The 15,721-nt window shown below is 36.5% G+C and overlaps 2 protein-coding genes across 2 annotated transcripts; both read right to left on the reverse strand.

The window, feature by feature from the left end:
* Positions 1 to 1,522: 1,522 nt before the first annotated feature.
* On the reverse strand, positions 1,523 to 9,932 carry LOC137194417 (COP9 signalosome complex subunit 9). Its single transcript, XM_067606295.1, has 3 exons — positions 9,721 to 9,932; positions 7,345 to 7,417; positions 1,523 to 1,733 (listed from the first exon to the last, which is right to left on the reverse strand). Exons 1-3 carry the CDS (start codon positions 9,814 to 9,816, stop codon positions 1,696 to 1,698), a joined length of 207 nt encoding a protein of 68 aa, XP_067462396.1. The 5' UTR covers positions 9,817 to 9,932; the 3' UTR covers positions 1,523 to 1,695.
* Positions 9,933 to 10,946: 1,014 nt separating this feature from the next.
* apoda.1 (apolipoprotein Da, duplicate 1) lies at positions 10,947 to 13,297 on the reverse strand. Its single transcript, XM_067604662.1, has 5 exons — positions 13,110 to 13,297; positions 12,579 to 12,713; positions 12,010 to 12,131; positions 11,828 to 11,913; positions 10,947 to 11,628 (listed from the first exon to the last, which is right to left on the reverse strand). Exons 2-5 carry the CDS (start codon positions 12,690 to 12,692, stop codon positions 11,393 to 11,395), a joined length of 558 nt encoding a protein of 185 aa, XP_067460763.1. The 5' UTR covers positions 12,693 to 12,713; positions 13,110 to 13,297; the 3' UTR covers positions 10,947 to 11,392.
* Between the last annotated feature and the right edge of the window lie 2,424 nt (positions 13,298 to 15,721).

The following is a 15,721-nucleotide window of genomic DNA, read 5'->3' on the forward strand; positions in this document are numbered from 1 at the left end:
TTTATAAAGCTCTTCTCCAAAAGTTACCATATCTTATTTTGTTTATTGGCTGCAGTATTGGAGTTTATCACAGTCACTCTCTGCACTGGCTGCTGCTCCAGGCTCTTCACATTCACTTCATATTCCTGGAATAAACTGAAATACATCCTGCAGTTTTATAGCACAGGATAATTCAATAATCTGATAACTTTTTTAAAGGGCTGGCAGTGTAACTGACATTCATTTCACATACTGAGAATAAACCATGTCACTATTTGGCAAATGTGGGCTAAATCAAGTGAAAAATGAGAAGTTGATTCTTTACCTTGGAAACAGAGGAGAACTATCTCACCACAAGGTCCAGTTACTGTAGTAGCTGTTCGGGAGCTTTCAATCGTATCACATGATCTTCGTCAGCAGATGGAGTTTGCCCAGTTGTCAAGGAATTTTCATTTTCTTCTGAGCACTTTAAGCAAACTAAAGTCTTCAGCCTTGCTAGCAGCTCTGTGAGGCTACTTACTCCACAACCCAAAGAAACCAGAAAATATTCACATTTGAGAGAGAAACTTGAGAATTTTGACATTTTGTTCTTAAAAATGACTCCAAGTGATTATCAAAATGGTTGCCAATTAATTTAATAACTGGCAACTAATTGATTAATGGACTAATCGTTGCAGATCTACATGATTCCAATCATGATTGTTACATCTGTGACATGATTGAAAGCTCCAGAGCAGCAACTTAATGAACATGGTGGTGACATTTTCTCAACAAAGTGATCAAACACTGAACTGTGCTCCACCGTAACACTTAACTAATAAAAACGTTTATGATTCATTCTATTAGTTTCTAACTTCAGTTTCCTTGGATTCATTGACAGATATGATTGAATGATCATCTTGCCGTAACTTTGCTCAATTTGCTTTTAAAGAATTAAATGCAAGGTGAAAATATATAAACAGTTTTAGTCTTTTAAAACCTTCCTACTGCAGCTTGTTACATAAAGCATTTTTATGAATATAGAAAATTATTAAAAGGTGAATAAAGACGGTCTGCATCTTTCCAGAATCACACACACTTACACAGCTTCATATATATATATAAAGTGCATTTTATTGATTTTCAACCAACATCACATATAGACTTCTATCACAAAAATAAGTGTGGTTGCATAACTCCTGTACACATATATATACAATTTCATGACGTAACAGGACACCGTGAGATATAAAACCAAACACACAGAATGTACTCTCATACACTGTAATACAAAGAATTTAAGACAGTTTAGCAGACCGCCATTTATCATATGCCATCTGCAGCATGTTTAAGGGCGACAGCTTAGGAGCCTCTGCCCATCATATCTATAATTACACTCCTAACAGGTGTTCTCCAGCATACGCAAACCTGCAATCCAGTTGAGAACCAGTCAAAGACATGAACACGATACAAGCTCATAATTTCAACATACCATATATGAAGGAATCCTTGGGATCTTAAGAATTTCACAACATCTGGAGCCACTGACGACTTTCTGAGGATGTTTTTAAAAAAAAAAAAAAAAAAAAAAAGCCTAAAACTAGTACAACTATGAGAGGAAATTGTATGTCATTAGACAGTAAATGGCTGGTTTGCTTTCCACAAAAAAAATGTCGAAAGAAAAAAAAAGGTGTGGATTGATATCATCCATCATTACACTGAGGACGTTAGCGACTGTCACTGGATGTCATCGTCATCGAACAGGTCCTCAAAATCTGTGGAGGCAAAACAAAAACACAATTATTACACCGATATTACATAACAGCCGGACAACAAAACGATGGCTGTGTTTCAAATGTTTCTGCGAGACAGGCGTTTTCCCATAAAGCAGCGTTATAGAGGTTGGTGGGTCGAGGGGGCGCGGGGTGATAAAAGCAAAAAGGATCTGGGAATGCACTTGCTGAGTGGCCTTCCTGTGGGTCTGTTAGTTTGTGAGGTCAGAGGTCAGCAGGAGAACTGTATGAACATGCATGAGAATATGTGCCACATCCTCCGTTTCTGCTCGCAGCCTAAATTTAAACTCTCGATCTCTTCTCTTAATACACTTCGAATGATTTGTGAACAGAATGCTGTTTAATAGGGTTTGTGCCTCCTGCAGTATAAAACCATTTCCTGCCATATGAGGAGATACATTCAGATTTTGTTGTATTGTATGTGTGCTTCCATCCATATTGATATCGCCTGTTAAGATATGATATGGCTGTTTTTATATTCTCTGTGTGTCGTCCTGGTTAAATGAAAACTACTGCCGCAACTAGCAATTATTTTCATTATCGATTAATCTGCCCTTTCCGCATTTTCTCGATTCACCTTTTGATCTACAAAACTTCAGCGTATAGTGGAAAATATCCGTCACAAAGCCCAAGCTGGCGTCTTAAAATGTCTGGTTTTGTCTGATCAGTAGTCCAAAAACCAAAATAATTCAGTTTACAATCACATAAGACAAATCAGCAGCACATCCTCAAAACTGAGAAGCTGTAATTTAAGTGTTTTGGGGAATTTTTGCTTGAAAAATTACTGAACTGATCACTCAATTATGCAAATAAAAAAGATTAATTTTCTGTCTATTGACTAATAGCTTGATCCACTAATCATTTCAGCTCTAATAATAACTTTTGAAAGAAAGGAGGGACTGGGTTTGTTCCTTTTACATTAAGTCTCTTAATATAAAGAGCATAAACGTCTGTGTGTGTAAGTTGACTGTTCTTAAAGGTTTTAGAGCTGCAACAATTAGTCGATTAGCTGATCAACAGAAAATTAATCACCAACTCTTTTGATAATCTAATAATTGTTTTAGTCATTTTTTAACCATCACACACTGTTCATGTTGTGATCCGCCACAGTTTCCCCTCATAATTAGTCTCTATACCAAATCAAATCATTCATAAAAACCTCATCAGTCACAGATAAATGAGTGATTAATCCTTAATGAAGCTTTCAGAGAGCAGAGTGAATTCATTCTTTAGTTTTTACACTTTTTGTTTATGGAGAAAAAACATTTACAATCACATTATATAATGGTCCTATGTTACATTAAAGAGGAGAACAGAATGAATGTGAGGAATGCAACAATGTTTTTGAATGGCGATTTGAATAAATATGAGTCAAACACTCTACAAAAATGTGTATCAGCTGCACATTTTTTGTTAAAGTTGAAATATTTCCATTTTTGTATATTCTGGGTCACATTAGGAGAAGTCATCCAATTACAGGCTAAAAGAAAAATATGTTTAGGGTGTTTTTGCTGCTCTCAAATGTAAAAATGGGTCAAATTTGACCGTGAGCAGTATGTAAGGGTTAAGCAAAAACTACAAACATTTGCCAGTTGCAGCTTCTCAAATGTGAGCGTTTGAGGCTTTTCTGTGTCACACGTGATAGTAAACTGAATTTATTTGGATTTTGTACTGTTGATCAGACAAAACAAGACATTTGAAGACATAACCATAAGCTCTACAAAATTATAACGGACATTTCTCACTGTTTTCTGACATTTTATAGACAAAACAATTCATCTATTAATCAAGAAAATAATCGGCAGATTATTCAATAACAAAAATAATTGTTAGTTGCAGCCCTAAAAGATTTAGTAAAAAGAAAAATATGAGAAGAATATTTGAGTGATCAGCCTAAACTTACATGTAAACTTTAAATAATGGTCTATTGTGCTATGTAAAGTTTTCTCACTTATTATCGTACAGTCTGTCTGTATTCAGTCGACACACATCGAGTACCAACTGCACACAAGAATTAGTGTTTTCTGCAAGTCCCATTTGTGCACAAAGTGCCGTTTTAAAAGATGTCATCAGACACACAGAACACAGAAATCTTAGACAACAAACGACAGAAAAACAATATTTTGAGCCTAATTAAAGCCTCCGGAAAAAAAAACACATTACCTACAATAAAAGACAGGTACTATCAGGTGACACAACTCCTCGTGTCACGTTGTAACTGCTGGGACAGTATTTTTCTTCATAGACAGCATGGCCAAAAGTATGTGGACACCCAAACATTACAATCATATGTGGTTTTGAATCTTGAATTCCAAAACTATGAGCATTGATACGATAAAACTAAAAAACCGCTACAGCCTGAACAATCTGGATTTTTGAGGCTGATACCAATGTTGAAATGTAAAACTCTGATTTATCAACCAATACGTATTTTTTTACCTTTCAAAACCTTAAGACTGTTCAAAAACAGTCACAAGAAAATAAGTTATTTCTCCACAGAGCTGCTGCAGCCTGAGTGTTTCTAAGCAATGTGAAATACCACAAATTAAGGCAATCTGTCACACCAGTTCCACTTTTTTTTTACTGTGAAAGAGCTGAGCGAGTAGGACGCTGATTGTTTCAATGAATAAACATTTATAAATGTAGGCCAGGGGGATTGGCAGCTGCTTTCAATAACTGCAGAGACAGCTAAGTGCTACACATCTCTATCAGAAGGGAATAAAACCTGCCACCTTAAACGAGCCTCATACAAAGCACATCCACACAGCTCCCGCTGGGAAGTCTGCGTGGAATCTGTGTCGCATATGGCGAGAAGTCGTGGTCGTTTGATGTAGCTGCGCCTCGGGACAGAGATCACACTACATTATAAAACACAGTTTGTAAAAGGGGGGCGGGGGCACGAGGAATGTTTTGGGGCCAGTTAAGAGATTTCCTGCTGTGGAACCAGCAGCGCTCTTATGTCCGGGGGTGAAAAGACATCATGTGCTAATTGATTCAATCTGCCACGACTGACAATTTACTATTTGAAGATGACAGACTCTTCCTCAGTTCACTTCAAATTACCTGACAAGCAGAAATAATGTGCATTGATTCTGGTATTTGCAAAATTCTTTAAAAGCATCGTTACAGCTGAAGGTGAAGTGGGAGATACAGATGTGTCAATTCAAAACCACAGATCCTGTTCAAACAGTGAGAATTTTGTTGAAGGTGTCAAAATCCAATTCTTGGCATATTTCAAGTAACTACCTACAATACTGAGCTGCTTTGCTTTTAAGTGTGTGTTTCTGTGTCTATATGACACATTCCTCTCCTACCAAGTCCCTCCAATCAAGTCATACGTTTCCAGAGAAAAAAAAAATCCACACAAATAGAAAATATCACTCTCAACTGTGCGGAGGCAGCAACCAACCTGAGGTCTACAGTTTGTAAGTACTTTTGCAGAAAAGGTAAAAACTCAACAGAACAATTCCTGTATCCAGAACATTCAACAGTGATATATAATAATCAGTCCTTTAAAGGACCAGTGTGTAGGATTTAGTGGCATCTAGCAGTGATCCAACTGGATACCCCTCCCCTTCCAAGAGTGTAGGAGAACCTACGGTGGCCGGAAAACTCATGAAAAACACAAAAGGCGATCTCCAGAGCCAATGTTTGGTTTGTCCATTCTGAGCTACTGTAGACACATGATGGTGCAACATGGCAGGCTCCATGGAAGAGGACCTGCTCTCTATGTAGATATTAAGGGCTCATTCAAGGTAACAAAAACATGACTCTTATTTTCAGGTGATTATACAGTAATTTAAACATACTTATGTATATTATGTTCCATTTCTGCCAATAGATCTTTCTAAATCTTACACACTGGTCCTTTAAAGAGCACTGACGTTAAGTTAAATTGGGAGGAGTAGTTAAACCAAGGCAAGCAACAACAATTAAGGCCTTAGTATCTACAGTAAGTCCTAATATAAACCATTTTATCTGCAAGAACATTGTTGAAACGCTGGATACAAACACTGCAGCAACTTGGTGAAAAATGTATCTTTGATACAAAATGTTGCCCAAATTGTTGTTCTGTTTAGTTTCATTGTTTAGGGCGTCTGGTGCTGTAAACATTAGTTTTTGGACATTTGGCTCTCAAGACTTGAGGAAATATTGGTTTTCTTTTATTTAGTGATTCAAAACTACAATATTTAAATTCATTTTCAAAAATTAAATCAGTGCACAAAAAATCAATATTTCCTCAATATTATAATTTAATATGCAGTTCATATAGATTCAGTTGTTTTGCTCCTCAGCTGTCAAAGATAATGCACAGCAAGTTCTATGTTGTTGAGGCCGTGGGAAGTAAGGGTGCAGAGGGTGCTGCAGTACCCCCTGGAGGATGGTAGAGGACCTGCATGTTCACAACTATACACCCTCTGAGACCCGTGGGGCCACATACGAGGCTGTAGTGGGCTCGTTTTCAAGCTACAGTGAAGATACTGATATCATATGAAACTAAATGACCTAAGGCATCCATTGGTACCGACCATGTCATTCTAGCTTGTCGGGAAGTGCGCAAATAATTCTCCAGAGTTAGGCTAGATTTTGGTGTGGGAAAAACTGGCACTGTCATTTTCAAAGGGGTTCCTTGACCTCTCACCTCAAGATATCTGAATGACAATGAGTTCTGTGGGTACCCACAAGTCACCTCTTTACAGACATGCCCACGTTATGCTAATCCCATCCCCATCTCAGTTTTTTGCATGCAGTATGAATGTGTTATTTTCGCCTATTCTAAAAATGGTGTATTTGAATATTTCTGCATACTGGGGTCCCTAAACAGTCTTTGAAATGCATAAATTGGGCATGAATTTTTCTATGATGTTCCTCAAGGTCTTCATGTCTTAATGCAGGATTTTGGAGGAACTTTTGACCATTTTTATCAATTCTCAAGTGGTCAAAAATGGTTAAATTTTGCACAAAATCTGTGTAACAAATGGTATCAACCCTAAAATTGCTGCAAGAACTTATGAGACATAATTGAGCATGTGAACGGCCATTATATACTTCCATCATAAAGTTCTAAGCCTTTACACACTCAAACTTTCAAAATTTGAATAGGTGCCTAACCAAAACACAATGTTTATTACAAAAACTTGACACACAGTACTGAGCTGCATCTCAAATTAATCTTCAGGTTTCCAACTTTCAGAGGATGTATACCACTTCTATGTGGCATTTAATCTTGACCTGCTATCTCCCCCTAAATAATTGGGTCTATGGTGGGTCTAAAGGGTAAAAAAAAAAAAAAAAAAAACATAAAAAAGTTTAATTTATTTGTTGGTTATGTTCATGGTCTAATGATATTTTGATTTCAGTGAGTGGTTAATAATGGATCTTAGGTTCCAATTTTTCTTTCTTACACGATTATTATTCCTTTCATAGACAAATATTGCATGTTCATCAAAGTATACGACTTATTTTTTAAGGGCCATAATCATGTGAGAAAACATGCACAACCAATGTACATTTTACAGCATATATCATTTATAAAGAGATTTTTCATATGGGTGTTGAGGGTGGTGGTATGTATATTGTTCTACATCTTTACCGTTGAAGAAGTCTGCATGAACTGCCTTTTCATTGGCAGCCAGGTCCATCAGCAGTCCTGTGCTTCCCCCAGCCTGCCAGAGAAGAAACATGCAGCTCAGACACAAGCTTCACTCAAGACAGACAGCCAACAGTTTACCGGCTGAGAAACATGAAACCCGGCAGCCAGCGACGACCACAGCATGATACACATATAAACAGCAAAGTACAGCCTTCAACATGACCATAAAGTTGACTTAACACCTCAAACAATTTCAACAAAGACTGAACATTATAACTTGGCCTGCAACTAATGATTATTTTCATTAATGATTAATCGATAAGTGGTTCGGTCAGAAAATGGTGAAACATGTCAATCACTGTTTCCCAAAGTCCAAGCTGACATCCTCAAATGTCTTGTTTTGTCCCGACCAACAGTCCATAACCCAAAGATATTCAGTTTACTGTCATATAAGACCCAAGAAAACAGAAAATATTCACATTTGAGAAGCTGGAATCAGAGAATTTGGACTTTTTTTTCTTAAAAAATGGCTCAGACGATATAGTTGGAGATTAATTTCTTAGTTGACAACTTATCAATTAATTAATCAATGTTGCAGCTATAATTATAACCTTTATGAAGGGAGGATTTATTGCAGGTCTGCTACAGCTGCAACAATTAGTCACTTAATTGATTAGTTGTCAACTATTTAATTAATCGCCAACTATTTTGATCTTTTGAGACATTTTTTAAGAAAAAAAATGTTCAAATTCTCTGATTCCAGCTTCTCAAATGTGAATATTTTCTCTAGTCCTCTATGACAGTAAACTGAATATCTTTAAGTTGTGGACTGTTGGTTGAGACAAAAGAAGACATTTGAGGAAGTCATCTTTGGGAAACAGCGATCGACATTTTCTGACATTTAAAAGACTGCTAATGGATTAATCGAGAAAATAATTAAAGTTTTATAAAGGTGTCAACTGAGTGTAATTTCATAGTGTTACACATCACAGAAAGATTTATTTTGGGATACGTAGACGAGTAAAAGCACATCCTGTTTCTAAGTACATTAATCATACACTTATTGTTTTATTCTATAAACATGTACTGTTTGGGTTTTTAAAAGGTGCAATATACGACATTCAGCCCCGCTAGATGTTGCACTGTAGCACCGGCATCTCAGACAAACACAAATGTGCACGTCGTTTACTCAATAAAGTTGGGGGAAAAAAGAAAGCAGCATCTTAACAGACAGCTCACGAAACACAGATCAAACTGTCAAACTAGGCAGAGCTGATCAAATGTAGATCAAGATTCTGTTACTGCATTGCCCATTTCTTGCCTCTAATGTTTTCAGAAACATATTTTAGTGTACTTTGTAGCCGTAATATGAGAAAGTTTGTGACCCGGCCGCCATGTTGAAAACAGACGTGGGAGGACACGGAGGGACTCACATGCTCACGACATCATGCGAGAATCCATCTTATCAGGCTTCAAGTTATGCGCTTGTGTCCAAACCACCAGTGGTTCGAACCAATCAATGTCATATGAGGATTATCCAGCTGCCTCCAAGGTAAGACGGTGATGGATAGATGGTTCATTCAATCACGTGCCAAGTACTTTTTTGAAAGTGCAGTTTCCGAGGACGACTTCTCTGATGGTTCTGTGTAACAAACCATCTGATGCGTCAGGTTAGGTTGCCATTACTCCACTGTATCTTTACATAGCAAATAATTGTTTGCTGACATCATGTGAGGCTGAATTTTGTATATTGAACCTTTAAGTTACAACAGAAAAAATGGGAAACAAGCTCACATCATTAATTTTATAATTATTTTAGCTAGGTTTATTTTAGCATAAGTGTAAATTTTTCAAAAAGAATCTGATTAGTATTTACAGACCATTAAATCTTGCACTACTAGGGCTGTAAAAACTGTTAATGAGTGTCTTTAATGACTTAATTTAACTCTATTCTGTTGTTTTATTCCTTTGATGTATTTTTTTCATTCATTATTTTTATTCTTCATTATCTTCTTATTTATTTAATTTTCTCTCTATTTCTTATGTGTTTGTGGCATTTTGTTACCAAGAATGTACCTCATGTTCATTCGTGTATTCAATAAAATGAAAAAAGAAAAAGAAAATCGCAGTCAGTCAATTTATAGTTACGCTAAAAGTGGGAGATAGTCGTGAATATCGAGTATCAGTACGTCGAGAAAATAAATTATGTTATTCTTAATTAGCCTTATTAAAATAAAACAGACACTAAACAATGAAGCTAATGGGCTGTAAAAAGGCGACAACTTCAAGCTAGAATACTAGTTTCAAATCATAAATATCACACTGTGATACAACTAAATGTAATGTTATTAATTAGCAGCTAGTTAGCTAACTGACCTCATCCAGATCAACGTATGGTCCCGCGCCCTCCGGAAACATCTCATCCACGGCTGGTTTCATGGCTGTTGAGTTTGACTGATCCTTTAGTGGCATAAGTGAACAAAACCGATGTCTTTAATGTCAGATTTTCATTAACTTTTTCGCCTGAGAGGCTACAGTATGAGCTACGTAGCTAACGTACAGAGTGGCGCCGCGTGTAAATAAATCCGATGTGAAAGTCAAGTCAAGACACAAAGGTTCCGCAACAACTTTCAGAAGCAGAAGGAATTCAATGTGGTCCAGATGTCAACAGAAAAAAGCAATAAACATGAACATTAAACAATAAATATAAACACAAACATATCAGTGTAGGAACTTTACAAAGGCTCTGTGTAGTGAGAATGGACAATGTGCATACATACCGACATGATAAAACTATGTATGTGCATAAAAAAGCAGAGTATAAATAGAAGTATAAAGACTATGTGTATGCATATTGACATGATTAAAAAACATGAGGTAAGCTTTCACGGACACACCTATTGGTAGTTAGTCGTGTCATCATTCTTGTATATATTCAATATATAATATTCTTGTAAAAGCACAACCGGTTTGTCTACAAGTAAATATAATAATTTAGATTAATTTTATTCATTTATTTTGCCTCTGCAAAAGCAGTGGTGTCATGTAACTAAGTACATTTACTCAAGTACTGTACCTACTCAAGTACAATTTTGAAGTAATTGTACTTTACTTGAGTATTTCCATGTTGTGCTACTTTTTACATCTACTCCACTGCATTTCAGAGGGAAATATTGTACTTTTTACTGCACTACACACATTTATTTCACAGCTATAGTTTTAGCTCCACCTTGCCAACATTAAAATGCTGCTTACATGTACACATCAATGAATCAATTTTAATATTCAAATAATATATATACATGTTTGATAAATTTAACACTCTAAATTGGGCCATTCTGCATAATGAGTACTTGCGATACCTTAAGTACATTTTGCTGATAATACAACTACATATATACTTTTACTTATATATAAGATTTTGAGTGCAGGACTTTTGAGTATTTTTTTCATTGTGGTGTTTTTTGTGTATATTTTTGCATCCCAGACTCTGCAAATATTCTAAACTGTGCACTGATATTCATACAGTATTTTTTTCATTTAAAATTGTGTTTGACTGGTACAGAAAGATGAAGCTTATAAATCAAGGATGATCAAAATAATTGAATTTCACAAAACTTTATTGACTCTAATTAGAAGCTTTATGTCTCCATTTTGTGGTATAAACATCAGATTAGAGGATCAGGATCATTTGATTTCAATATGATTCTACTCCTTTATACTGCAAATAAAACAGCAACCATATTTTATTAGGAGAAAATCAACAGTTTAAATGGTTAAAACTGTACAGAACATCACTCTCATCTTATATGTTTTTTATAAAAAGGTGGGTAATCTATAATTTATAACAAAATTTGTTATTTCCAAATAAGTATTCATTCATGCTGTTATACCTAACAGTATAGACATGTGGTTACTTTGTGCTTTAAACATTTATATTGCCTTAAAAAGGCAGCAGATCTAAATATTAGTCAAAGATTATTCTGGATTTCCCTCCTGCCAAGAACAGCGCCATCTTGTGTTGCATTTCCATCGCTGCTCATCGTCCTCACAGAGTTTTTTCACAGCCTTGCTGCTTGCTGGCAATCATCCGGGTCACATCGATGTTGTTGCTTGCGAAGACCTCCCTGGCTTTCTCAATGGTGGACTCCGGCAGGGTTCGTGTTCGGCTCAGGATCCAGGCAAAGTCGACGTGGAAGAGCCTCAGGACATCCGTGCAGGAGTACACCAGGGCTGAGTTCACATAGTCAGTGGCCAAGATCCAGTAAGGGGAATAGGGCAGGACTGTTTGATGATACACATGTGGTGAATATACATCAAGACACAAGGTCTTCTAGTCATCTAGAATGTTTTCTGCTGAAAAGAGGGTCTAAGGGAAGATGTCTGCTGGTGAAAATGTTAAAAACTTTACCAACTGACTCCCTAAGCGACACACAAAAGTGGTAGTTATTCTCAAAAGTGTAGCGAACACAGTCATGCTCACCATAAGAATAACTTATTCCCAGCTTGGCAGGATTCTTCAGATCCTCTATGACTCCGGTCCCTTCGATTTTTCTCAGCTCTCCTTTTCTGTTTCATTCAGAAGAGACAAATGTCATGTTGGCTTAAGGGAAATTTACACCACGCAAATATCACAATGCACAATGAAACTGCAGATAGACTCACAGTATTTCAGAGCTGACCACTCGAATGGAGTTGTCTGCCTTCATAGAGAAATTGGTTTCGATGCAACGTCCCTTCTCAAACTGAGCTGGGAGTTTGGCAATTTCAAACCATCTCCCCATGAACTGCAAGGGAAAACACACACACACACACACACATACACACACATTCAAATACGATTTAGGACACTGTGAGCAGAGAATATAAGTAAAACTACATAACACATACAGTAGCAGTCCAATCAAACCTATTCTCAAATCATCATTAAATTATGCACAAAGCTCTAATGATCTAACAATTATGAACTTACTTGCTATGGAATAAAAATAAATAAAAAATAAAATAAAAATAAATAAATAAAAAATATACTACACACTGTACATTTTTGATGCAATTTGAACATACGGGATTATATAATTACTAATAGACATTTGTCAGACACTCATAGCAGTGGTTCACACTGAAAAACAATCTGTAGTCTACATTTTTTCCTTTTGAATGGCATAGGAAGAATAAAGGAAAGTCGTCTATTTATTGAACATGTTCTGTGCAAACTAGCTTTCCACCGGTACCTGTTTAAGGGTGAACTCAGGTTGAACGGCTGGCTCTGGACATGGTCCCCAGTGGGGCACCTGAGCCCTGATGAGGGGGAGAATGAATGCAACCAAAGCTAAAGATAGCTTCATAGTGAGAACAGCCCTCAATACCTGCAAAAGATTATCAGACACATCATACAAGTGGGTCACTAAATCTATGGCTGCAGAACAGCGTTATATTTTCGTGTAGATTCGGCAAGAGATAAGCGAAACATGAAAGGAAAAAGATACAGATAACAAGATATAAGCAGAGGTAAGTGCTGAAGAGCAGAATGATAATCTCACAGCCTAATTAAAAAATTAAAAGCAAAAGAAATTATTATTTTAAACTTGTGTGAAAAGTTTGCTTAGCAAATATTTTTTTTTACACAATATATTCAAAATGTCCCAGAAAAACCAGATAAACACAACATAAATTTAGTGTAAAGAAACACAAAATGTTCTAATGGACTCAGTTATCTATTTTGTGATTTTATTGTCAACAAACATCATTAAATGTGTTCTTACCTGTGTGGCCTGGTGCTACAGAGATGCGTTCTCTCCCTCAGACAAATACTGGTATTTGAATTAGAGACGTCTCTCTGCAAGGTTTTGCAGCACTGGGACTCTGTGTCATCAATGGGCGTCTTTGTGTTGAGGCAGCTTTATTTCAGACTTGAAGTAAACTATTAGCAAATTGGAGTCATGGGGGACATACCAGTAGAAAAGTTACAAAACAGACTGGATGTTCTCCTGCCCTAGATGGGCAGGAATGTGGATTTTTTTAAATGTTTCTTTAAAATATCTAAAGATTTCTTTATGTTGTTGTAAAGATTACACACTGACAGCTGCTGAAAAAGTGGAAGCCATTTTAAAGTTAATGAAAATAACTGATCCCGACTGAAATTATACTTTTAAATTTTTAAAAAACATGTCCTTTCTATTTCTTGTTATACAAACAAATTCACTTAACGAATTTGATTTATATAATTAAATAATAATATCCCCTGTTCACGTCACATTCAGTCTCTTTGTTTACTACACATTTAATTCATACTTATCCCTGACATTCATGATTTCAGTGCCCTCATATTTCAGTGATGGATGGCATTTTGTGTCTTAGTGTCCTGTGAGCAGAGTCACTGCTCGCTGTGTGTTGACTTAGCCATGAGTCAGTCTGGTTGTGATGCTACTGGAGATGAACTTCCTGTACGGAGGATCCAGGCCAAAAAATTGTGCAGCGACGTAAAAAGAGCATAACTTTCACACAATGTTCAGCAAGTTTAGTTTTTTCTGTGACAGTAATCTGCAGAGTAATACAGTTACTCATACAGCCAAATTGTGTTGCATTAGCTTTGATGGTTGTGTACAGATGTGGACAATTTTCCTGTGAATAGGCCTTTTTCACAAGGCGTGTTGACATGTCACAGTAGGAAAAGCACAGTGACACAGTACACAGCAGTGTAAATAATAAAATGAATGATGCCTGAATCCCATTCAGCTGCTTCGGTTTCAGGGTCCTGATATGTTGCACGCCGGCTCACTGTCACATTGTCACGGCTTACTGGGACACTTACATATAATGGAGCCATTGTTAATGTTATTAGTAACATATTAGGGGCGGGTCGTCCACTTATCAGAAGATAAGCAGTTCGATCCCCGGTTCCTCCAGTCCGCATGTCGAAGTGTCAAGATACTGAAGAGGCTGTGCCATCAGTGTATGAATGCATGTGTGAATGGGTGAATGTTGGCATGTAGCATAAAGCACTTTGAGTGGTCGCAAGACTAGAAAGGTGCTATAAAAATACAGTCCATTTACCATTTACCTGTGATTGTCAAAAGTCAAAATGTTAAAAAAAAATTTGTTCTTTCTTTCTTATTTTCTGATTAATTACATGCTCATGTAGTTCAAATTGGCACATAATCAGTGAGTGCTGGAGATGTGTCAACTTAATCAATTTATTCAAAAAGTCATTATCATCTATTTGGAAAATTAGCAGTGCTTCTGTATTCATGAAAAGTTGAAGATACATGGTATTTATCCAACTGCAAAAAAACAAAAACAAACAAAAGCACATTTTGAAAAGTGCTGGGTCAATTCGCTGAATATTTGGACATAAAACTGTATAAACTGAGCAGTTTTGAACATCAGTATCTGCTTCTAACCATACTTTTACATATTTAAAATGTCTTTAACCACTCAAAACAGCTCAGACCAAACACTGTAAATTAAATGCACATAGTATTAAGTTCTATCTGCTTCCAGACAAAGCCCCCTGGCTACAAACAAGGTTAAATTAAAGAAGAAGAAGATCAAAAGGTTCAATTTCCAGCTAATACACTTCAGAGAGGAATGACTTGTTTGCTTCACCCGGCTACATCAAAGCCTGTTTAAAGCAGAGGCACAGGGCTTTTCCCTGGATGGAGGCTATGAGCTTCACTGGTCAGCGGATGATCAAGAAGGGAACCAACTACACTCACTTACTTGCTCTAAGAGAAAAACGCCAAAGGAATGTTAAATAAGCAGATAAGAATGAAAGATATTTTGGGGCAGATTTAGGGGGAAAAAATGTTTTTTAGGGGTTTTCTTGGTCACTTGCATGTAACTTATAGCTTTTAATTGTTTCAATATTCTTTAACATGTAGGTCTGTTATTGTAACAACTCTTGTTTCTCTTCTGTGTGACTTGCTGCTTAAATCAGTGCAGTGATATTTTTTCACTCCATTTCCCAGAGTTCACTTGTGTGTCCAGTAATGTTTTTGTCCTGTTTTCTGCTATAAAGTTATAGTTTCTGTATTTGGCAATCTTTTCTTTGTCTTTTCAGCTGTAATTGACGTCACTTCTCATGTTAACTGCCCATCCTTTAACTTAACTAGCCAATCAACCAGCCCAACTGTGAGAAAGCTGCCCCACATATCCCTCTCTGTGGACACACTTCTGAGGAAAACCAACATTTTATTGCTTTTATTGGTCACAGGTCACTGAAAAAAATGGATGTAGTCTTCTTAAATTCTTAAATCTGCATTTTGTTGTTGTTTTTTTTAGGGGGGGGGTTCTGTAAATACAACATTGACATATTATCACCTCATAAAGTTGATATGGTGAATGTATTACCTAATAATTCCTTATTTACACATCC

The sequence above is a fragment of the Thunnus thynnus genome, chromosome 12, assembly GCF_963924715.1.
Source record: "Thunnus thynnus chromosome 12, fThuThy2.1, whole genome shotgun sequence".
Lineage (NCBI taxonomy): Eukaryota > Metazoa > Chordata > Actinopteri > Scombriformes > Scombridae > Thunnus > Thunnus thynnus.